Raw genomic sequence first — 17,747 nt, 5'->3', positions numbered from 1 at the left:
CTCCCCACTATCACCATCCTCTTATGAGAGGGGTATATTTGTCATGTAGTTAATGAACCTACATTAGCATATCATCACCCACAGTTTACATTTGGGTTCACTCTGGGTGTTGGGTGTTTTGTGGATTTGTGGCTTTATATTTTGTATAATGACATGTATCCATCACTATAGTATCATATAGAGAATTTTCATTGCCTTGGAAATCTTGAGTTCTTCCTGTTCATCCCTACCTCCCTCCTAACTCCTGGTTTTAATTTTTTCATAGTTTTACTTTTTACAGAATGTCACATAGTTGGAATCATACAGTATGTAGCCTTTTTACATTTGCTTTTTTTAACTTAGTAATGCACATTTCAGGTTCCTCTGTCTTTTTAAGTGCTGAATAATGTTTCCAGTGACTGGATGTACCAGTTTTTTCATTCACCTAATGAAGGACATCTTAGTCACTTGCAAGTTTTTGCAATTAGTAATAAAGTTGTATTAAACATCCATGTGGTTGTTTTTGTGTGAACATAAGTTTTCAACTCCTTTGGGTAAATACTGAGGGTTGTAATTGCTAGATCATGTGGTAAGAGTTTAGTTTTGTAAGACATCACCAACTGTCTTCCAAAATGGCTATACTATTTTGCATTCCCACTAGCAACGAATGACAGTTCTTGTTGTTCCATATTCTCTTCACCATTTGTATCTTATTGTTATTTTAATTTAATTTCCTTGAAGATAAATAATGGGTAGCAGATATTTTCATATGCTATTTGCCATATTTGTTTTCTTTATTATATCTTAATTAGATTAAGACCTTTTAGTATCTATCATATATCTTCTTTAGTGAGGTGCCTGTTAAGGTCCTTGGCCCATTTTTTGAATTCTTTGTATATTTTGGATACTGGTTCTTTATCTTAGATGTAGCTAGACCTTCCTTTTATTACTTATTGAAAATTGCCACTTAAAGTACTAATAGACAAAATGATTTTTATTTTTTAAAGTTTTCTGGATTTATTAAATATCTTTGCTAGTTCAAAGTAATAAGTTTAAATGTCAGCATCCTTATCAAACTTTTAAGTTTTTTTAAAAAATAAAGTCTAGATGCTATTTTCAAAGATAGAGTAGTTCTGTCCAGCAATCCTGTTCCAGTCTGCAGTAACATCTTTTCTAGGATGTATCTTTTTCTTCTATAAATTTATATACTTGTTAATATTCATTTTGTATTTACAAATAACAGTGCAATAGAGAAATGAAAGCATTGTTGGCTTTCTTTCTCCATGTCCCATATACTGATGTTATCTAAGGTCAAAGGAAGGAAGAAAGCAGTCTGCAGAAATTCTGATCAACAGTGATCCCTGTGCAGCTTATATAACTATTTATTTTGTACCTATTCTGTCTTAACAGTCTTGGTATCACTGAATATCCCTTAAGAATTTTTACATTTATGAAAACCATCTATGTAGCAGAACATAATATAGCTATTAGCAATTCATTAAAAACCTTTGTTTCTAGATTTTCATGTTTCATGCTTTTGACATATTTAGAAGTAAATTTTAGAAGTGTATATATTCTACCAACCTGTAGAGAGAAGCAGTAAGGTTTTCATACAGAGATACTCTTCATAAGATACCTGAAGCCTTTGTAACTCAGAGGAAACATATAGCATATGTTTACATTGGTCATACATGCAGGGCAGAGTCATTCTCTCTCTGTGAGAAACAAATACGAGTGTTTGAGTGTTAGAAAGAAATAGTGCTAGTTCCAAAACAGTACTATTTAATTTGTTTTACAAAATTATAAACACATAAATGACAACATAACTATTGGCATTAGTGCTAATTCCTTAGGAAACCAGAACTTAAAAGCTGTTTCAGGTTCTAGAGTAAAGAGACTACTGAATAAATTAATTTTACATTGGAGACATTATTTTATCATGCTTTGTCATGTATTGCATTATTTACTTTAGAATTTATTAGCAGTTGCTCAGTTAAAATCAAGGATTAACACTTGAATATAGCCAGTTAGAAAACAGTTGTAGATCTTAAAAATCATAGGGTGTTTTTCACAGCATTACTTTCTAAAGACAGATGTGTGACATTGTTTATAGTTAGACAGAGACTAGACTTTCTGATACCACAAATCTTTTTTTTTAATACTTATTTATTTTTTTAGTTATCGGCAGACACAACATCTTAGTTGGTATGTGGTGCTGAGGATTGAACCTGGGCCGCACGCATGCCAGGCGAGCGCGCTACCGCTTGAGCCACATCCCCAGCCCACCACAAATCTTTTTAACTCACAGTATCAAATCAACTCTTGATTATGATTCTCAACAGTCACTATCACATCTATGATTTTCAAATAGATCTAAGGTTTCCTGACTTTTGAAATGATACTAAGAACATGAAGCTGTGCCTAGTTCATGACATTTAAACTACTTTAAGAAATTTTGTTTTTTACATTTCTATTAGAGAGTGATCTTGGGCTTAACAGAAAAAAAATAAGGTAATTATTTTTCTCTACTGAAGATATACTTTATTTCTTTGTATAATGAAATAAATTAGACATGAATTGTATGCTGCCAAAGTGATATTTCATGGTTCTTCAAATTTAAAGCTTCTTACCAATCCCCTAATAAAGCTATTTTCCTAAGAGCTATCTTTATTCCCTTTTACTTATTCATGGTTAGATTCCTCATATAACTGAGAATGTCAACAAAATTTTAGTAAAGGAAGTAGAAAAGGCATTCCTGTTGGCTGTGAAAAAAATGTACATATATACATACATATTTTTCACAACAATATGACCTAAGAACAACCATGAAAGACTTTTTGATAGCTATATATATAGGGTCAGAACTTGAATGCATCCTTTCTTACACTCTAAATCTGCCTGTTGGGAGACACCAGAGTTGTATGAAAATACATTGAAGAAAAGAGAGTGGGGCCTGTCTATCTAATACATGCAGCATAAGAACACAAGAATAGTAGCTGAACAGTGAGTAAAAATAATCCTTTAACAACTCGTTAAAAATCTCTGAAAAGTTCTCTTCCATATTCTACAATGAACATGAACACGAAACTAAAGTAAATTTCTTGGGAAGTAATTTCCACTTTATGTAAGGAATTGTATGGGTCTATGACTACTTAAATCCAAATTGGAATGCCCTAAAAATAAAAACTCTGAACTACATTACTTTAGTTTTACAAATGAAAGTGAAAATGTTGGTGTTTTATATAAATCTCTTCATGGTTTTAATTCCAATTAAATGACTTCAAACTGATTATTAGAAAGTGCCTGAAAACACTATTGGCATGATACTTTTAAAAACATGGATGGATTCTGAACTAAGTAACAATGTTCTGACTTTTCATAAAAGCTAAATATATTTACCAGTTAATTTAAAATTGGATCAAACAACTAATCTTCTTACACTGTGATGTGGTGGTTTGAATAATCCTCTTTTTGGCAAGAGTGTCAAGGTGACTTCTTTCTCTGATACACATACTGAGAGTATGTCTGTGAAGCTGTGGTAGAGCTACTAGCTGAGGACTAAGATATGGCCCTTCTTAGAATACAAAGCAATTAGTTGAATATAGCATATGTATTTCACATGCCTAATCATGCTGCTTCTTATTATAAAGCCTGGTTCTTCTCCTTTGTGTCTTAGCCTAATCTATCTAAAATGGACTTCTCTATAGTAAAATCTCTATCACAGTCAAATTCTGAACTTATTCTATGTATTTGATGGTTATCTTTGTCTCTTGCACTAACATAAATAACTGAAGACTAATCTTATTTTCTTGTTCTTTGCTGTAGTCACAAACTAGGTACCTTATTAGGAATATGAATATTTGTTGTTCCCCTCAAATCCATTCTGGCTGTTGTTTGGTCCTAGAATAAAACCTAAACTCTATTTTAAGACCTACAAGATTTTTGTCACTGTTCACTTCTCTAAACTCATACCTTATACTTAGTGTCCTCTCAGTTTCTCATGCCTGTCAAGCTTGTTTCAAGGTTCTTTGCATGGGCTTGAATGCCCTCTGCTCTAATATCTTCCCTGTCTCCTACCTTCTTCTCACACTATGGAATCATGGCTCTATGGAATAAATTTGGATATTTATTTGAATTCCCATATCAGAATGTTATTAGCAGGATTCTCATCTATTTTATTCACTATTATATCTACCATTCCGCTAATAGTGCCTGGAACTTGGTAAATACTCAAATACCATTGGATGAATCAGTGCTGGAAAATAAAGTATCACGAGTGGAGCAACAATACCAAGCTTAACTTAAAGAGTTTGGCTATAATTTTTGGCCTAGTTTCTATGCAGCTATCCTAGTAGCAGAGAAACCTGAAATCTCACTGTATATAATTTTCATTTATCTGTGAGGCATAAGGCCTTAGATTTACCTAGTAGTAGTATAAGGAAGAGGTGTCCTAGATCTAGGGTTACCCTATTATCTCTGGCTTCTAGCACTGTGCCTAAGAATCTCTTATTAAAATGATCTGAGGGCGGGGCTGGGGATGTGGCTCAAGCGGTAGTGCGCTCGCCTGGCATGCGTGCGGCCCGGGTTCGATCCTCAGCACCACATACAAACAAAGATGTTGTGCCCGCCGAAAACTAAAAAATAAATATTAAAAAAAATAAAAAAAAAAAAAATGATCTGAGGATCAGATCACCTAGTTTCTACTAAAACATTTAAAATAGATGCTTTTATTTCATTCCTATCTATTATTTTTGTACCTGGCAAACCCAACAGTGAATACTTATTATATTTTCATATACATATCTCTCTAAGCTGTCCTCCATGCTCTCAAGTCTCCTTTCTTCTTCTCTGTAAACATCTCATATTCATCCATGTTATGCAATGAAACTCCTTGCCACTCTGGACATATTCTTAATATGTCAGTTCTCAAACAACTAATGATGGATTTTCTCAAATAGAGCACAGTGGGACTAATTACTATACTAATGTGGTTTAAGATTTCATTAATTTGGGGGAGGAAGTCTTAATAGCACCCATAGTTCACAATAAAACTCTCATCTTTTTTCACATAAACTCCATTTTAATCTTATCAGACTGTGTGTGTGTGTGTGTGTGTGTGTGTGTAGGAACTCTTCATTTACATTCTGATAAAGGAGATAAACTACGGGCACAAAAAGTAGCAATACAAAGTAGAAAGTGAGACAGACGAGATGTGTAAGAGAGAGGTCATATTTGGTGATAAAACACCATGAGCTGATGGTATGTTTGAAATGTGTATTAGCTGATTGGAAACAGAATGTGTGAAAAACAATGGGAAAGAAAGTGAGGCCAAGTTCTCAAAAACTTGAAACCATATAGAGTATGCACTGGATTATCAGTAAGGTGGTATTGAAAACGTCTGTATATTGGAATATATATGATGTGATCAGAACTGTGCTTAAGGAAGAAAACAGTCAACACAATGTAGGATACATTGCAGTAGGGAAACTAATGAGGAAAAAACAGCAGTTAAGTAAAGGGGAATATATATCTGAAGTATTTCACAAATACAGACCCACAGGATAAGAAAATAGTTGATTAAAAAATCTTAAGGGGGCTGGGGATGTGGCTCAAGTGGTAGCGCGCTCGCCTGGCATGCGTGCGGCCCGGGTTCGATCCTCAGCACCACATACAAACAAAGATGTTGTGTCCGCCGAAAACTGAGAAATAAATATTAAAAATTTAAAAAAAAAAAAAAATCTTAAGGCTTGACTGGTCCTCCCTTAGTAAACACCTAAGACAAAAACCCAGTAACTTGTTCCTGTTTTCTTTTAAGCCATAGTCATTGAGTGAGTCTTGCTGTCCAAAGAGACCTCTTGTGTCTGGGTCCATACCTCACATCCTTCAGCCAGAGATGTCCTCACCTTTTAGTTGTCCCCTACTAAATTCACATGAGTTTCCCCATGTTTCTTTTCTTCTCTGGAGTAGGGATATTTAATAAAGCAATACAGAAATAATGCCACAGGCACGTTTTTTGCTACTTTATGCTTGATGTGCTGCAGGCATTGATAAACAACTCTACTTCAAGTTTTCCCAGTTCCTAGATACCTGGTAGGATTGATTCTCTCCTGAATTATTACAATAGCAGTTCATAGGAAAATATCATCTGGTTAAAAATAGACTATGAATGAATACAGGGGAAATGACTCATATACAACTTACTCATTAATAATCAGATCAGGAGCAAAACATAGCAAGCTTGCACTTGATTGTCTGTATGATCTCCACCCCAGGGCAAATGCCATGAGAAACATCCATGAGTACTGCAGGAGGGTCATTTGGTCATCCAGGTGTAAGTTCCTGAATCCTGGATTAAGAGAAATAAAGATATTAGGCAACAGTCTAGTTGCCAAAAAAAAGATCATGTCTCCAGGAACTGCCTAAGAGCAATTAAGTCAATTAGCTTTGTTTAGGTCAGACCCTTAACAGATAAATCATATGAAAGCTAAGTGTATATAGCTAGCTTTTATCATCATTAAAATCCAAGCCCTGAGAACTAACTTTCTTTCTTTCTTTTTTTTTTTTTGTACAGGGGCACTTAACCACTGAGCCACATCCCCAGCCCTTTTTTGTATTTTATTTAGAGAAATGGTCTCATGGAGTTGCTTAGGTTGACTTTGAACTCGTAATCCTCCTGCCTCAACCTCCCAAATGGTTAGGATTACAGGCATGTGCCACTGCACCTGGCCCTAGAACTTTTTAATGGCATTTTATGTAAGAAAACTTCGAAGTAGCTCATTTATGTCACGTTTTACATATTTTAAATAACATGAATTAAACTATGAAACAGAAAGCTAAAGAGTCCTGGCATCAAATATTTATCAATGGATTTAATTAAAATTTTTTTCCAATTTTCACATTTCTTTCTCCCTTGATATAACAGGGATGATAGGAGGTTAGGTTAGTCATCTTTCTTCTATTGTGTGACCAACATATGGTCAATTCCTCTCTATCTGTACAGTCAGGGTTGACACTAACATTGACTTCTTCTGTTCCATGCAAAGTTCTAATAGGGAAAAATTTTTTTAAAGGGAAACTTTTAAAATTATCTTAAACATTAGATGAAGATTTATATCCAATCAGTTAATTTCATTTAGTGAAGTTAAAATCATTTTGTTTTGGTACATTCTGACAAAGTCAACACATCTGATAATTACAAACCTTACAAATAACCTGAAGAGAAATAAATGGAATTCTTAGAAAGTGTAAAAAGAATTCTGAGTAAGTCCTCTAGCTCTAGTTCTGATATTATACCATCCTATCTAAAATTGTGCTCTGGGTTAAGATCTGAAAAGCTGGAAACAGTATGAATGTTTTATTGTGGATACCCTACTTGCTCATCTGCTTTTTAGTCCTTAGAACTGAGTAGGAGCAAGATATGCCATGAGATCAAGGAGGAAGGACAAGAAAGAGCCAGAGTGGTTTTGTTCAAGAAAGTAAAGATTTATACTGTAGTTCTGTCATTCTTTGCACCTTACCTGGTATTGCCTTTGCCCACTTCACTGCTGCAATCACTTGGCGCCCACCTAACATGTTGAGTGTGGTCATGATCCTCCAAGTCGAATCTGGAATAGAGCTATCATATCCTGCATATAATACCTCAGGTTCAATGACTTCCAGCAATGACACCAGGGTAGGTGTGAGTTGTGGTAATGTTGCAGGAACTATTGTTTTGTTAGCAGGATTTTCAGAAGGGTCTTGTGAGACTCCTGTAGTGGCTTGCTGAATTCCTTTTATTTTTTTCTTTGTTTTTCGAGCTGTGCGTATTGAACAAAAAATGAATTATAGGGAGATATGGGCTGCAAAGGTTATTTAGAGGTATCTTCAATTTCTGAAACTATTAAGACTGAAAGAGGAGAAATAATTTATTCAGCATTTATGAAAAAATGACATAGGAGAAAAATTATTTTTTTCCTGGAAGGATCCAGTTACCCACCCATTCCCATACCAATTTTCCCTATAAGTAAGCTAGTAACATTTTGTATAACTGTAATGAATAAATCTTATAACATTGCTAAAACAACCTAAACAAACCACTTCGGTAGATTTTTCCGTAAATTATCTCATTTTCAAAGTTCATATAAATTATACAAGGAAAATTACTTTTATAATCAATTGAAAGAATGAACTAAATTTGTGGAAGGACCTAAGACACTGTATTTTAGGATTAACCAAAATTATGACAGTATATTTAACAAAGCCAGCTACATTGTTGTATATTTGTAGACAGATATTTAATCTAACAATAGACTTTTTCCATTTACATGATAGATACTACTTAAGACTAAAACACATAGGGAAATTAAAAGAAAATAAGGAATATTTATACTGATAACTCTATAAATATAAACCATCCATATCACATATATTGTTTGAAAAAGTCTAATCAAATAACAAGCATGGATTCTATAGATATTTTTAGTAAACTTATTCATACTCCTGAAGTTACTTTAATAAGATAACTAAATAAGAATTACATTCTCTTATAAAATTATGAGATAGTACTGAGGGCTCCAAGGAAGGGCAAATAATGTAATTTATAGGAAAGAGGAAATGTAACTTGCCTCAGTTGTCAGGATGCAAAATATTTTGCAAAGTGAAAAAAATAAATGCAAATTAAAATAATTATTAGGTCCTCTGTCCTTAAAATGACCAAACACATGTTTTTTTTTTTTCTGCTTTTATTTGCATGCCAAACACATGGTTTATGGAAGACAAGATACTGTGCTAGGAACTGTATCTTAATGTCCAATGTTAGAAAAGGAAAAAAAAAAGTCTGTTGTGTACAATGAACAATGTTATGTGGACGCTGAGAGAGTTAAGAATTTTTAGTTAACATATCAAAACAGAGAAGCAGGATCATTCTATTCTAATTTAGTTTGCCAGGCTCTTGGAGGTGCTGTGTGGTATAATAATAAAGAGTACAAATATGAAACCAGAATGTTGGACTTAAATCCTGGTTCTGCCATTTTGTAGCTGGGTATTCTGTACAAGTTACTCCCTAGTCTTTATTATCCTCATTTTGCAGGAGAGGAAACTATTAGCCCCTACACCTCACAAACCTTACAAATTTGTAGTGAGAACTAATTCAGTAAAAATATGTAAAATATGTTCCTAGGTTCCATAAGAGACACCTTATTACCTCAATTTGTAGGAGAATGTTTTTAATTCTTTTAGAGAGAGAGAGAGAGAGAATTTTTTAATATTTATTTTTTAGTTTTCAGTGGACACAATATCTTTATTTTTATGTGGTGCTGAGGATAGAACCCAGCGCCCTGTGCATGCAAGGCAAGCGTGTTACTGCTTGAGCCACATCCCCAGCCCCTGTTTTTAATTCTTTACATTCAGATAGTATAACTCTATAAAGGAATGATGCAAATTTTAAAAAAGAAGAGCTCCTGTATGTAAGAAAACCCTTTAAATAACCAAAAGCATTTCACAGAAACCTAGATCCAAAACTATAGAATGTAATTTGTTGACGATGTTTGAGAGAATATGGATGTCCCAAATCAATATGCTGAAATAATCCTGGTAAATGTCTCAATTAACCATAACTTCAAGTAGTCTAGGATGCATATTTCTGCCCTCTACATCAGAACAAAGAAGAAAGGATAATGACAAACTGAAGGATTTTTAAAAATCATTTTCTATGATTCAGAATATAATTGGTTTAATTTCTGACTACTTATCTATAGTCCTAAGTGAGAACTTATGTTTTTGAATAAAGCTCAAAAAGTTCTAGGGACCTACGTTATGTTGAATTGACTAAAGCAAGAAGTAATACTAATACATTTTCAAGATATCTTCAGCAAAGAGTTAATTGAATAATTTAGTTAAGCAATCACTAATTTTCAGGAATTTCATTAATGAAAGTTTATCCAAGCTTCTGACCCTTTGGAACATATAGTAGAGCAGCAGTTAACAATATATAATCTCTATATAAAAATGTTGTGAGTCTGTGATAAGGCTACTTCCTCTTTAATAAAGGTAAAGAAATCTTAATACTTAAATATTAGGTTAAAAAAAATCTTATAATGCCATAAGCCTATTTTCTGTAAGTTCCTTTTGACTGTTTATATAAAAAATAAATCCATACTTTGGAACGATTACAATCTTAAAATGAAATGTGCACAAGACATTTAGGATCGCCATTTTAAAAACTTACGTATATTTAAATGCCAGAAACTTCAAGCAGTGAAGAAGTTTGTCTTAAAATAAATCTTGAGATTTACTTGGTATGGGGCAACAGTATCAAATATGCCACTTGAAATAGTACTATGTTACATTTATGGAGAGAACTGGGCTGAGAGAGAGCTAAGTGCTTATGTCAAGTTACTCTGGGGCGTATCATTAAAATTGCTTGGCTGAAGGAGGCACTCTGGTGAACAAGAGACTATTTCTAAAGACTGAAAACGTGTGAAATACCTGACTTGATCTATTTTGTTCTTAAGTATTATAGTCTGCCAAACATTACTGACATACACATGTACTTACCTCAATAGAAGATTTGTGTATATTGGGGTTACTTGAAAACAAAAATGAGGCTTTCCCACTAAAATCACACATGGATAAACCCTGGTAACATTTATGTTTTTTTTAAGTTTTTCTTTCATTTTGTCTACAAATAGAATCAGAATACCAACCACATGTGCCAGCTAACATCTAGAATGTTATAAAATGACCAACTAGAACTTTGTTTTACCATGTATTACATAAAAATGGATATAAGGTTTATCCTAGACATGAGGTTCCCCTTTGAGTAGAGGAAGGCACATGAAAGAAGTTGACAAAGGTAAATTTCTCTCCACTCAGATCTTACATTAACCATTTATAAAATCATACTATTGGTTGGTTGCTAATGTAGTATTGAGAAAATGCTGCTCAGATTAAATTATATGCTTAAATTTTATTCATTCAAGAAAAAAAATTCTGCCAGTTTTTCAACAACAGACTGACTGAAAATGGCTGTAATGGTATTTTTATGATAGTCACTGTCTTGGTTGTCTTCTTGTGAGGTTAAGAGCAAAAGACACTATAAAATTATTATTTAGCTGTTTGTAAAAGGAAGGAGCAATAGGACAAATGTGACACCTCCTATTATATTCTTATAGTTAGTATATCTTATTTCTTTTGAATAAAGAATTTCCTTATACTCAGGATATGGGAGAAATTCCTGAGGGAAGCATTATATGCTTAAAACTCGAGATATCTAAACTTGACATGCATTCAAGAGAGTACCTAAAAATGTTACTGAGTAAGCAACCGTTGTTCTCATGTTAGTGATATGATAGAAATGATAGAATTTTATTTGGGTTTGTCCTTTAAGCTTTTATTTTTTTTTTTTTTTTTTTTTTTTTTTTTTTTAAGGGTTCTTAAAATGTATTTATTTATTCTAATTTGTTATACATGACAGCAGAATGCATTTCAATTCACAGTACACATACAAAACACAATTTTTCATATCTGGTTGTACACAAAGTAGAGTCACACCATTCGTGTCTTCATACATGTACTTAGGTTAATGATGTCCATCTCATTCCTTACCACAATATTCTTTTTTTTTTTTTTTCTTTTTTTTTTTTTTTTTTTTTTAATTTTTTAATTTTTTATTGTGGGTTGTTCAAAACATTACAAATTTCTTGACATATCATATTCCACACTTTGATTCTAGTGGGTTATGAACTCCCACCTTCACCCCATACACAGATTGCAGATTCACATCAGTTACACATCCATTGATTTACAAATTGCCATACTAGTGTCTGTTGTGCTCCGCTGCCTTTCCCATCATCCACCCTCCCCCCTCCCCACCTCTCCCCTCCCCTCCCCTCCCCTCCTCTCTCTCTACCCCCTCCACTGTATAACCCTGAGGGTCTCCTTCCATTACCGTGCAATTTACCTTCTCTCTCCCTTTCCCTCCCACCTCTCATCCCTGTTAAATGTTAATCTTCTTCTCCTGTTCTTCGTCCCTACTCTGTTCTTAGTTACTTTCCTTATATCAAAGAAGACATTTGGCATTTGTTTTTTAGGGATTGGCTAGCTTCACTTAGCATAATCTGCTCTAATGCCATCCATTTCCCTGTAAATTCTATGATTTTGTCATTTTTTAATGCAGAGTAATACTCCATTGTGTATAAATGCCACATTTTTTTTATCCATTCGTCTATTGAAGGGCATCTAGGTTGGTTCCACAGTCTTGCTATTGTGAACTGTGCTGCTATGAACATCGATGTAGCAGTGTCCCTGTAGCATGCTCTTTTTAGGTCTTTAGGGAATAGACCAAGAAGGGGAATAGCTGGGTCAAATGGTGGCTCCATTCCCAGCTTTCCAAGAAATCTCCATACTGCTTTCCAAATTGGCTGCACCAATCTGCAGTCCCACCAGCAATGTACAAGTGTACCCTTTTCCCCACATCCTCGCCAGCACTTGTTGTTGTTTGACTTCCTAATGGCTGCCAATCTTACTGGAGTGAGATGGTATCTTAGGGTGGTTTTGATTTGCATTTCTCTGACAGCTAGAGATGTTGAGCATTTTTTCATGTACTTGTTGATTGACTGTATGTCCTCCTCTGTGAAGTGTCTGTTCAGGTCCTTGGCCCATTTGTTGATTGGGTTGTTTGTTCTCTTATTGTCTAATTTTTTGAGTTCTTTGTATACTCTGGATATTAGGGCTCTATCTGAAGTGTGAGGAGTAAAGATTTGTTCCCAGGATGTAGGCTCCCTATTTACCTCTCTTATTGTTTCTTTTGCTGAGAAAAAACTTCTTAGTTTGAGTAAGTCCCATTTGTTGATTCTAGTTATTAACTTTTGTGCTATGGGTGTCCTATTGAGGAATTTGGAGCCCGACCCCACCGACTGTAGATCGTAGCCAACTTTTTCTTCTATCAGACGGCGCGTCTCTGATTTGATATCAAGTTCCTTGATCCATTTTGAATTCACTTTTGTGCATGGCGAGAGAAAGGGATTCAGTTTCATTTTGTTGCATATGGATTTCCAGTTTTCCCAGCACCATTTGTTGAAGATGCTATCCTTCCTCCATTGCATGCTTTTAGCCCCTTTATCAAATATAAGATAGTTGTAGTTTTGTGGATTGGTTTCTGTGTCCTCTATTCTGTACCATTGGTCCACACGCCTGTTTTGGTACCAGTACCATGCTGTTTTTGTTACTATTGCTCTGTAGTATAGTTTGAAGTCTGGTATCGCTATACCGCCTGATTCACACTTCTTGCTTAGCATTGTTTTTGCTATTCTGGGTCTTTTATTTTTCCATATGAATTTCATGATTGCTTTCTCTATTTCTACAAGAAATGCCATTGGGATTTTGATTGGCATTGCATTAAACCTATAGAGAACTTTTGGTAATATCGCCATTTTGATGATGTTAGTTCTGCCTATCCATGAACAGGGTATATTTTTCCATCTTCTAAGATCTTCTTCTATTTCTCTCTTTAGGGTTCTGTAGTTTTCATTGTATAAGTCTTTCACCTCTTTTGTTAGGTTGATTCCCAAGTATTTTATTTTTTTTGAAGATATTTTGAATGGAGTGGTTGTCCTCATTTCCATTTCAGAGGATTTGTCGCTGATATACAGGAATGCCTTTGATTTATGCGTGTTGATTTTAAATCCTGCCACTTTGCTGAATTCATTTATTAGCTCTAATAGTTTCTTTGTAGAGCCTTTTGGGTCTGCTAGATATAGAATCATATCATCTGCAAATAGTGATAATTTAATTTCTTCTTTTCCTATTTTTATGCCTTTAATTTCTTTCGTCTGTCTAATTGCTCTGGCCAGTGTTTCGAGAACTATGTTGAAGAGAAGTGGAGAGAGAGGGCATCCCTGTCTTGTTCCAGATTTTAGAGGGAATGCCTTCAGTTTTTCTCCATTCAGAATAATGCTAGCCTGAGGCTTAGCATAGATTGCTTTTACAATATTGAGGTATGTTCCTGTTATCCCTAGTTTTTCTAGAGTTTTGAACATAAAGGGATGCTGTACTTTGTCAAATGCTTTTTCCGCATCTATCGAGATGATCATATGGTTCTTATTTTTAAGTCTATTGATGTGGTGAATAACATTTATTGATTTCCGTATATTGAACCAGCCTTGCATCCCAGGGATGAATCCTACTTGATCATGGTGTACAATTTTTTTTATATGTTTTTGTATCCGATTCGCCAGAATTTTATTGAGGATTTTTGCATCTAGGTTCATTAGAGATATTGGTCTGTAGTTTTCTTTCTTTGAAGTGTCTTTGTCTGGTTTAGGTATCAGGGTGATGTTGGCCTCATAGAATGAATTTGGAAGTTCTCCCTCCTTTTCTATTTCCTGAAGTAGCTTGAAAAGTATTGGTATTAGTTCTTCTTTAAAGGTTTTGTAAAATTCTGCTGTATACCCATCGGGACCTGGGCTTTTCTTAGTTGGTAGTCTTTTGATGGTTTCTTCTATCTCCTCAATTGATATTGGTCTGTTTAGGTTTTCTATATCCTCCTGACTCAATCTGGGCAGATCATATGACTTAAGAAATTTATCTATGCCTTCACTATCTTCTAATTTATTGGAGTATAAGGATTCAAAATAGTTTTTGATTATCTTCTGTATTTCTGAAGTGTCTGTTGTGATATTGCCTTTTTCATCCCGTATGCTAGTAATTTGAGTTCTCTCTCTTCTTCTCTTCACTAGCATCGCTAAGGGTCTGTCGATTTTGTTTATTTTTTCAAAGAACCAACTTTTAGTTTTGTCAATTTTTTCAATTGTTTCTTTTGTTTCGATTTCATTAATTTCAGCTCTGATTTTAATTATTTCTTGCCTTCTACTTCTTTTGCTGTTGTTTTGCTCTTCTTTTTCAAGGATTTTGAGATGAAGTATGAGATCATTTATTTGTTGGTTTTTTCTTTTTTTAAGGAATGAACTCCAAGCAATGAATTTTCCTCTTAGAACTGCTTTCAATGTGTCCCATAGATTCCGATATGTTGTGTCTGTGTTTTCATTTATCTCTAAGAATTTTTTAATTTCCTCCTTGATGTCTTCTATAACCCATTGATCATTCAGTAACCTATTGTTCATTCTCCAATTGATGTATGCTTTTTCCTTCCTTCTTTTATTGTTGATTTTCAGTTTCATTCCATTATGATCAGATAAGATGCATGGTAATATCTCTACTCCTTTATATTGTCTAAGAGTTGCCCTGTGACATAATATATGATCTATTTTTGAGAAGGATCCATGTGCTGCTGAGAAAAAAGTGTAACTGCTTGATGTTGGGTGGTATACTCTATATATGTCAATTAGGTCTAGGTTATTAATAGTGTTATTGAGTTCTATAGTTTCCTTATTCAACTTTTGTTTGGAAGATCTGTCCAGTGGCGAGAGAGGTGTGTTGAAGTCTCCCATGATTATGGTGTGGTGGTCTATTAGACTCTTGAACTTGAGAAGAGTTTGTTTGACGAACATAGCTGCACCATTGTTTGGGGCATAAATATTTATGATTGTTATGTCTTGTTGGTGTATGGTTCCCTTAAGCAGTATGTAGTGTCCCTCTTTATCTCTTTTGATTAACTTTGGCTTGAAATCTATTTTATTTGATATGAGTATGGACACGCCTGCTTGTTTCCGAAGTCCATATGAGTGATATGATTTTTCCCAACCTTTCACCTTCAGCCTATGTATGTCTTTTCCTATCAAATGCGTCTCCTGTAGGCAGCATATTGTTGGGTCTTGTTTTGTGATCCATTCTACTAGCCTGTGTCTCTTAATTGGTGAGTTTAAGCCATTAACATTTAGGGTTATTATTGAGATATGGGTTGTTCTTCCAGCCATATTTGTTTATTTCTGTTACTAAACATTGTTTGTTTTCCTCTTTGATTGTTTCCCCCCCCCTTTACTGTCCTACCTCCCACTGTTGGTTTTCATTGTTATTTTCCATTTCCTCTTCCTGTAATACTTTGGCTAGGATGTTTTGAAGAGATGGTTTTCTAGCTGCGAATTCTTTAAACTTTTGTTTATCGTGGAAGGTTTTAATTTCATTCTCCATCCTGAAGCTTAATTTCGCTGGATACACAATTCTTGGTTGGAACCCATTATCTTTCAGTGTTTGAAATATGTTATTCCAGGATCTTCTAGCTTTCAGAGTCTGTGTTGAAAGATCAGCTGTTATCCTGATTGGCTTGCCCCTAAATGTAATCTGCTTCCTTTCTCTTGTAGCTTTTAAAATTCTCTCCTTATTCTGTATGTTGGGCATCTTCATTATAATGTGTCTAGGTGTGGATCTCTTATGATTTTGCACATTCGGCGTCCTGTAGGCTTCTAGGATTTGGGATTCTGTCTCATTCTTCAAGTCTGGGAAGTTTTCTTGTATTATTTCATTGAATAGACTGCTCATTCCTTTGGTTTGGAGCTCTGTACCTTCCTGTATCCCAATGACTCTTAAGTTTGGTCTCTTAATGTTATCCCATATTTCTTGGATGTTCTGCTCATGGTTTCTTAACAGTCTTGCTGAGCTGTCTATGTTATTTTCCAGTTGAAATACTTTGTCTTCATTGTCTGATGTTCTATCTTCTAAGTGTTCTACTCTGTTGGTAGTATTCTCCATTGAGTTTTTAAGTTGGTTTATTTCTTCCTGCATTTCTAGGATTTCTGATTGCTTGTTTTTTATAACCTCTATCTCCCTGTATAGTTGATCCTTTGCTTCCTGGATTTGTTTGCGTAATTCGTTGTCGAAGTGATCTTTCATTGTCTGATTTTGCTGTTTAATGTCTTCCTTGATACTCCAGATCATCTGAAGCATGTATATCCTGAATTCTTTATCTGACATTCCATCTGCTGCAGCTGTTACCTCTTCTAAAGTTGCGTTGACCTGCATTGCTTGTGGTCCTTTCTTTCCTTGTCTTTTCATACTGCTTGCGTATCTTTCCTGCAGGTGCGGGCGGCGGCTCTGCTCTCTCCTTATTCCAATTGGGGTGTCGTGGCTACCACGCCGGCAGGTCACTGGGCCTGTTCTGGGAGCTGGTGGCGGCTCTGTTCTGCCCCTACTCCAATTGGGGTGACGTGTCTGTCGTACCAGCAGGCCACTGGGCCTGTCCTGCTGGTCGGTCGCAGATCTGCCCACCTTTCGGGCACGAGTGGAGGCTCTGCTTTGCCCCTACTCCAATTGGGGTGTCGTGACTACCCCGCCTGCAGGATGCTGGGTCTGTTCCTGGCAAGGGAGGCGACTCTGCTCTGTCACTACTCCAATTAGGGTGGTGTTTGTACCCCGCCGGCAGGCTCCTGGGCCTGATCCGCCGGTCTGTTGTAGGTCTGCCTACCTTGAAGGCGCGGGCGGCGGATCTGCCCTGCCCCTCCTACCACGCCTGCGGACCCCTGGGCCTGATCTGCAGGTTGATCACTGGTCTGCTCACCCTGCGGGCACGGGTGGCGGTTAAGCTCCACCCCCACTCCAATTGGGGTCACGTGACCACCACACCGGCAGGGCCTGATCCGGGCGTGGGATAAGGATCTGCTCTGCCCCTACTCGAGTTGGGGTGACGTGTGTACCACACTGGCAGGCCACTGGGCCTGACCCGCCAGGCTGTCACAGGTCTGTTTACCTTGCAAGCGCGAAGGGCGGCTCTGCCCTGCCCCTCCTACCACGCCCATGTACTACTGGGTCGTGGGTCTGCCCACCTGGCGGGTGTGGGTGGCGGCTCCGCTCCGCCCCCTCTCCAATTGGGGTCACGCGGTCACCACGCTGGCGAGCCG

The 17,747-nt window shown here is 36.0% G+C and overlaps 1 protein-coding gene across 6 annotated transcripts in view; it reads right to left on the bottom strand.

Moving 5' to 3' along the window:
• The window catches only part of Nr3c1 (nuclear receptor subfamily 3 group C member 1), a 110,623-nt gene that overhangs the window by 9,202 nt on the left and 83,674 nt on the right, over positions 1-17,747 (bottom strand). For all 6 annotated transcript variants that reach the window (XM_046460074.2, XM_046460072.2, XM_046460075.2 and 3 more), the window contains exons 5-7: positions 7,497-7,775; positions 6,181-6,325; positions 1,564-1,694 (exon numbers count right to left, since the gene is read on the bottom strand). In XM_046460074.2, coding sequence (XP_046316030.1) covers positions 1,564-1,694; positions 6,181-6,325; positions 7,497-7,775 — 555 coding nt within the window. The remainder of the gene's footprint in view (positions 1-1,563; positions 1,695-6,180; positions 6,326-7,496; positions 7,776-17,747) is intronic.

The sequence above is a fragment of the Marmota monax genome, unplaced genomic scaffold, assembly GCF_021218885.2.
Source record: "Marmota monax isolate L192 unplaced genomic scaffold, Marmota_monax_Labrador192_F-V1.1 WCK01_AAM20220418_F8-fsc00006, whole genome shotgun sequence".
In the NCBI taxonomy this organism is placed as follows: Eukaryota; Metazoa; Chordata; class Mammalia; order Rodentia; family Sciuridae; genus Marmota; species Marmota monax.
The sequence above is the reverse complement of the archived record's forward strand: the minus strand, read 5'-3'. Positions and strand labels throughout refer to the sequence as shown.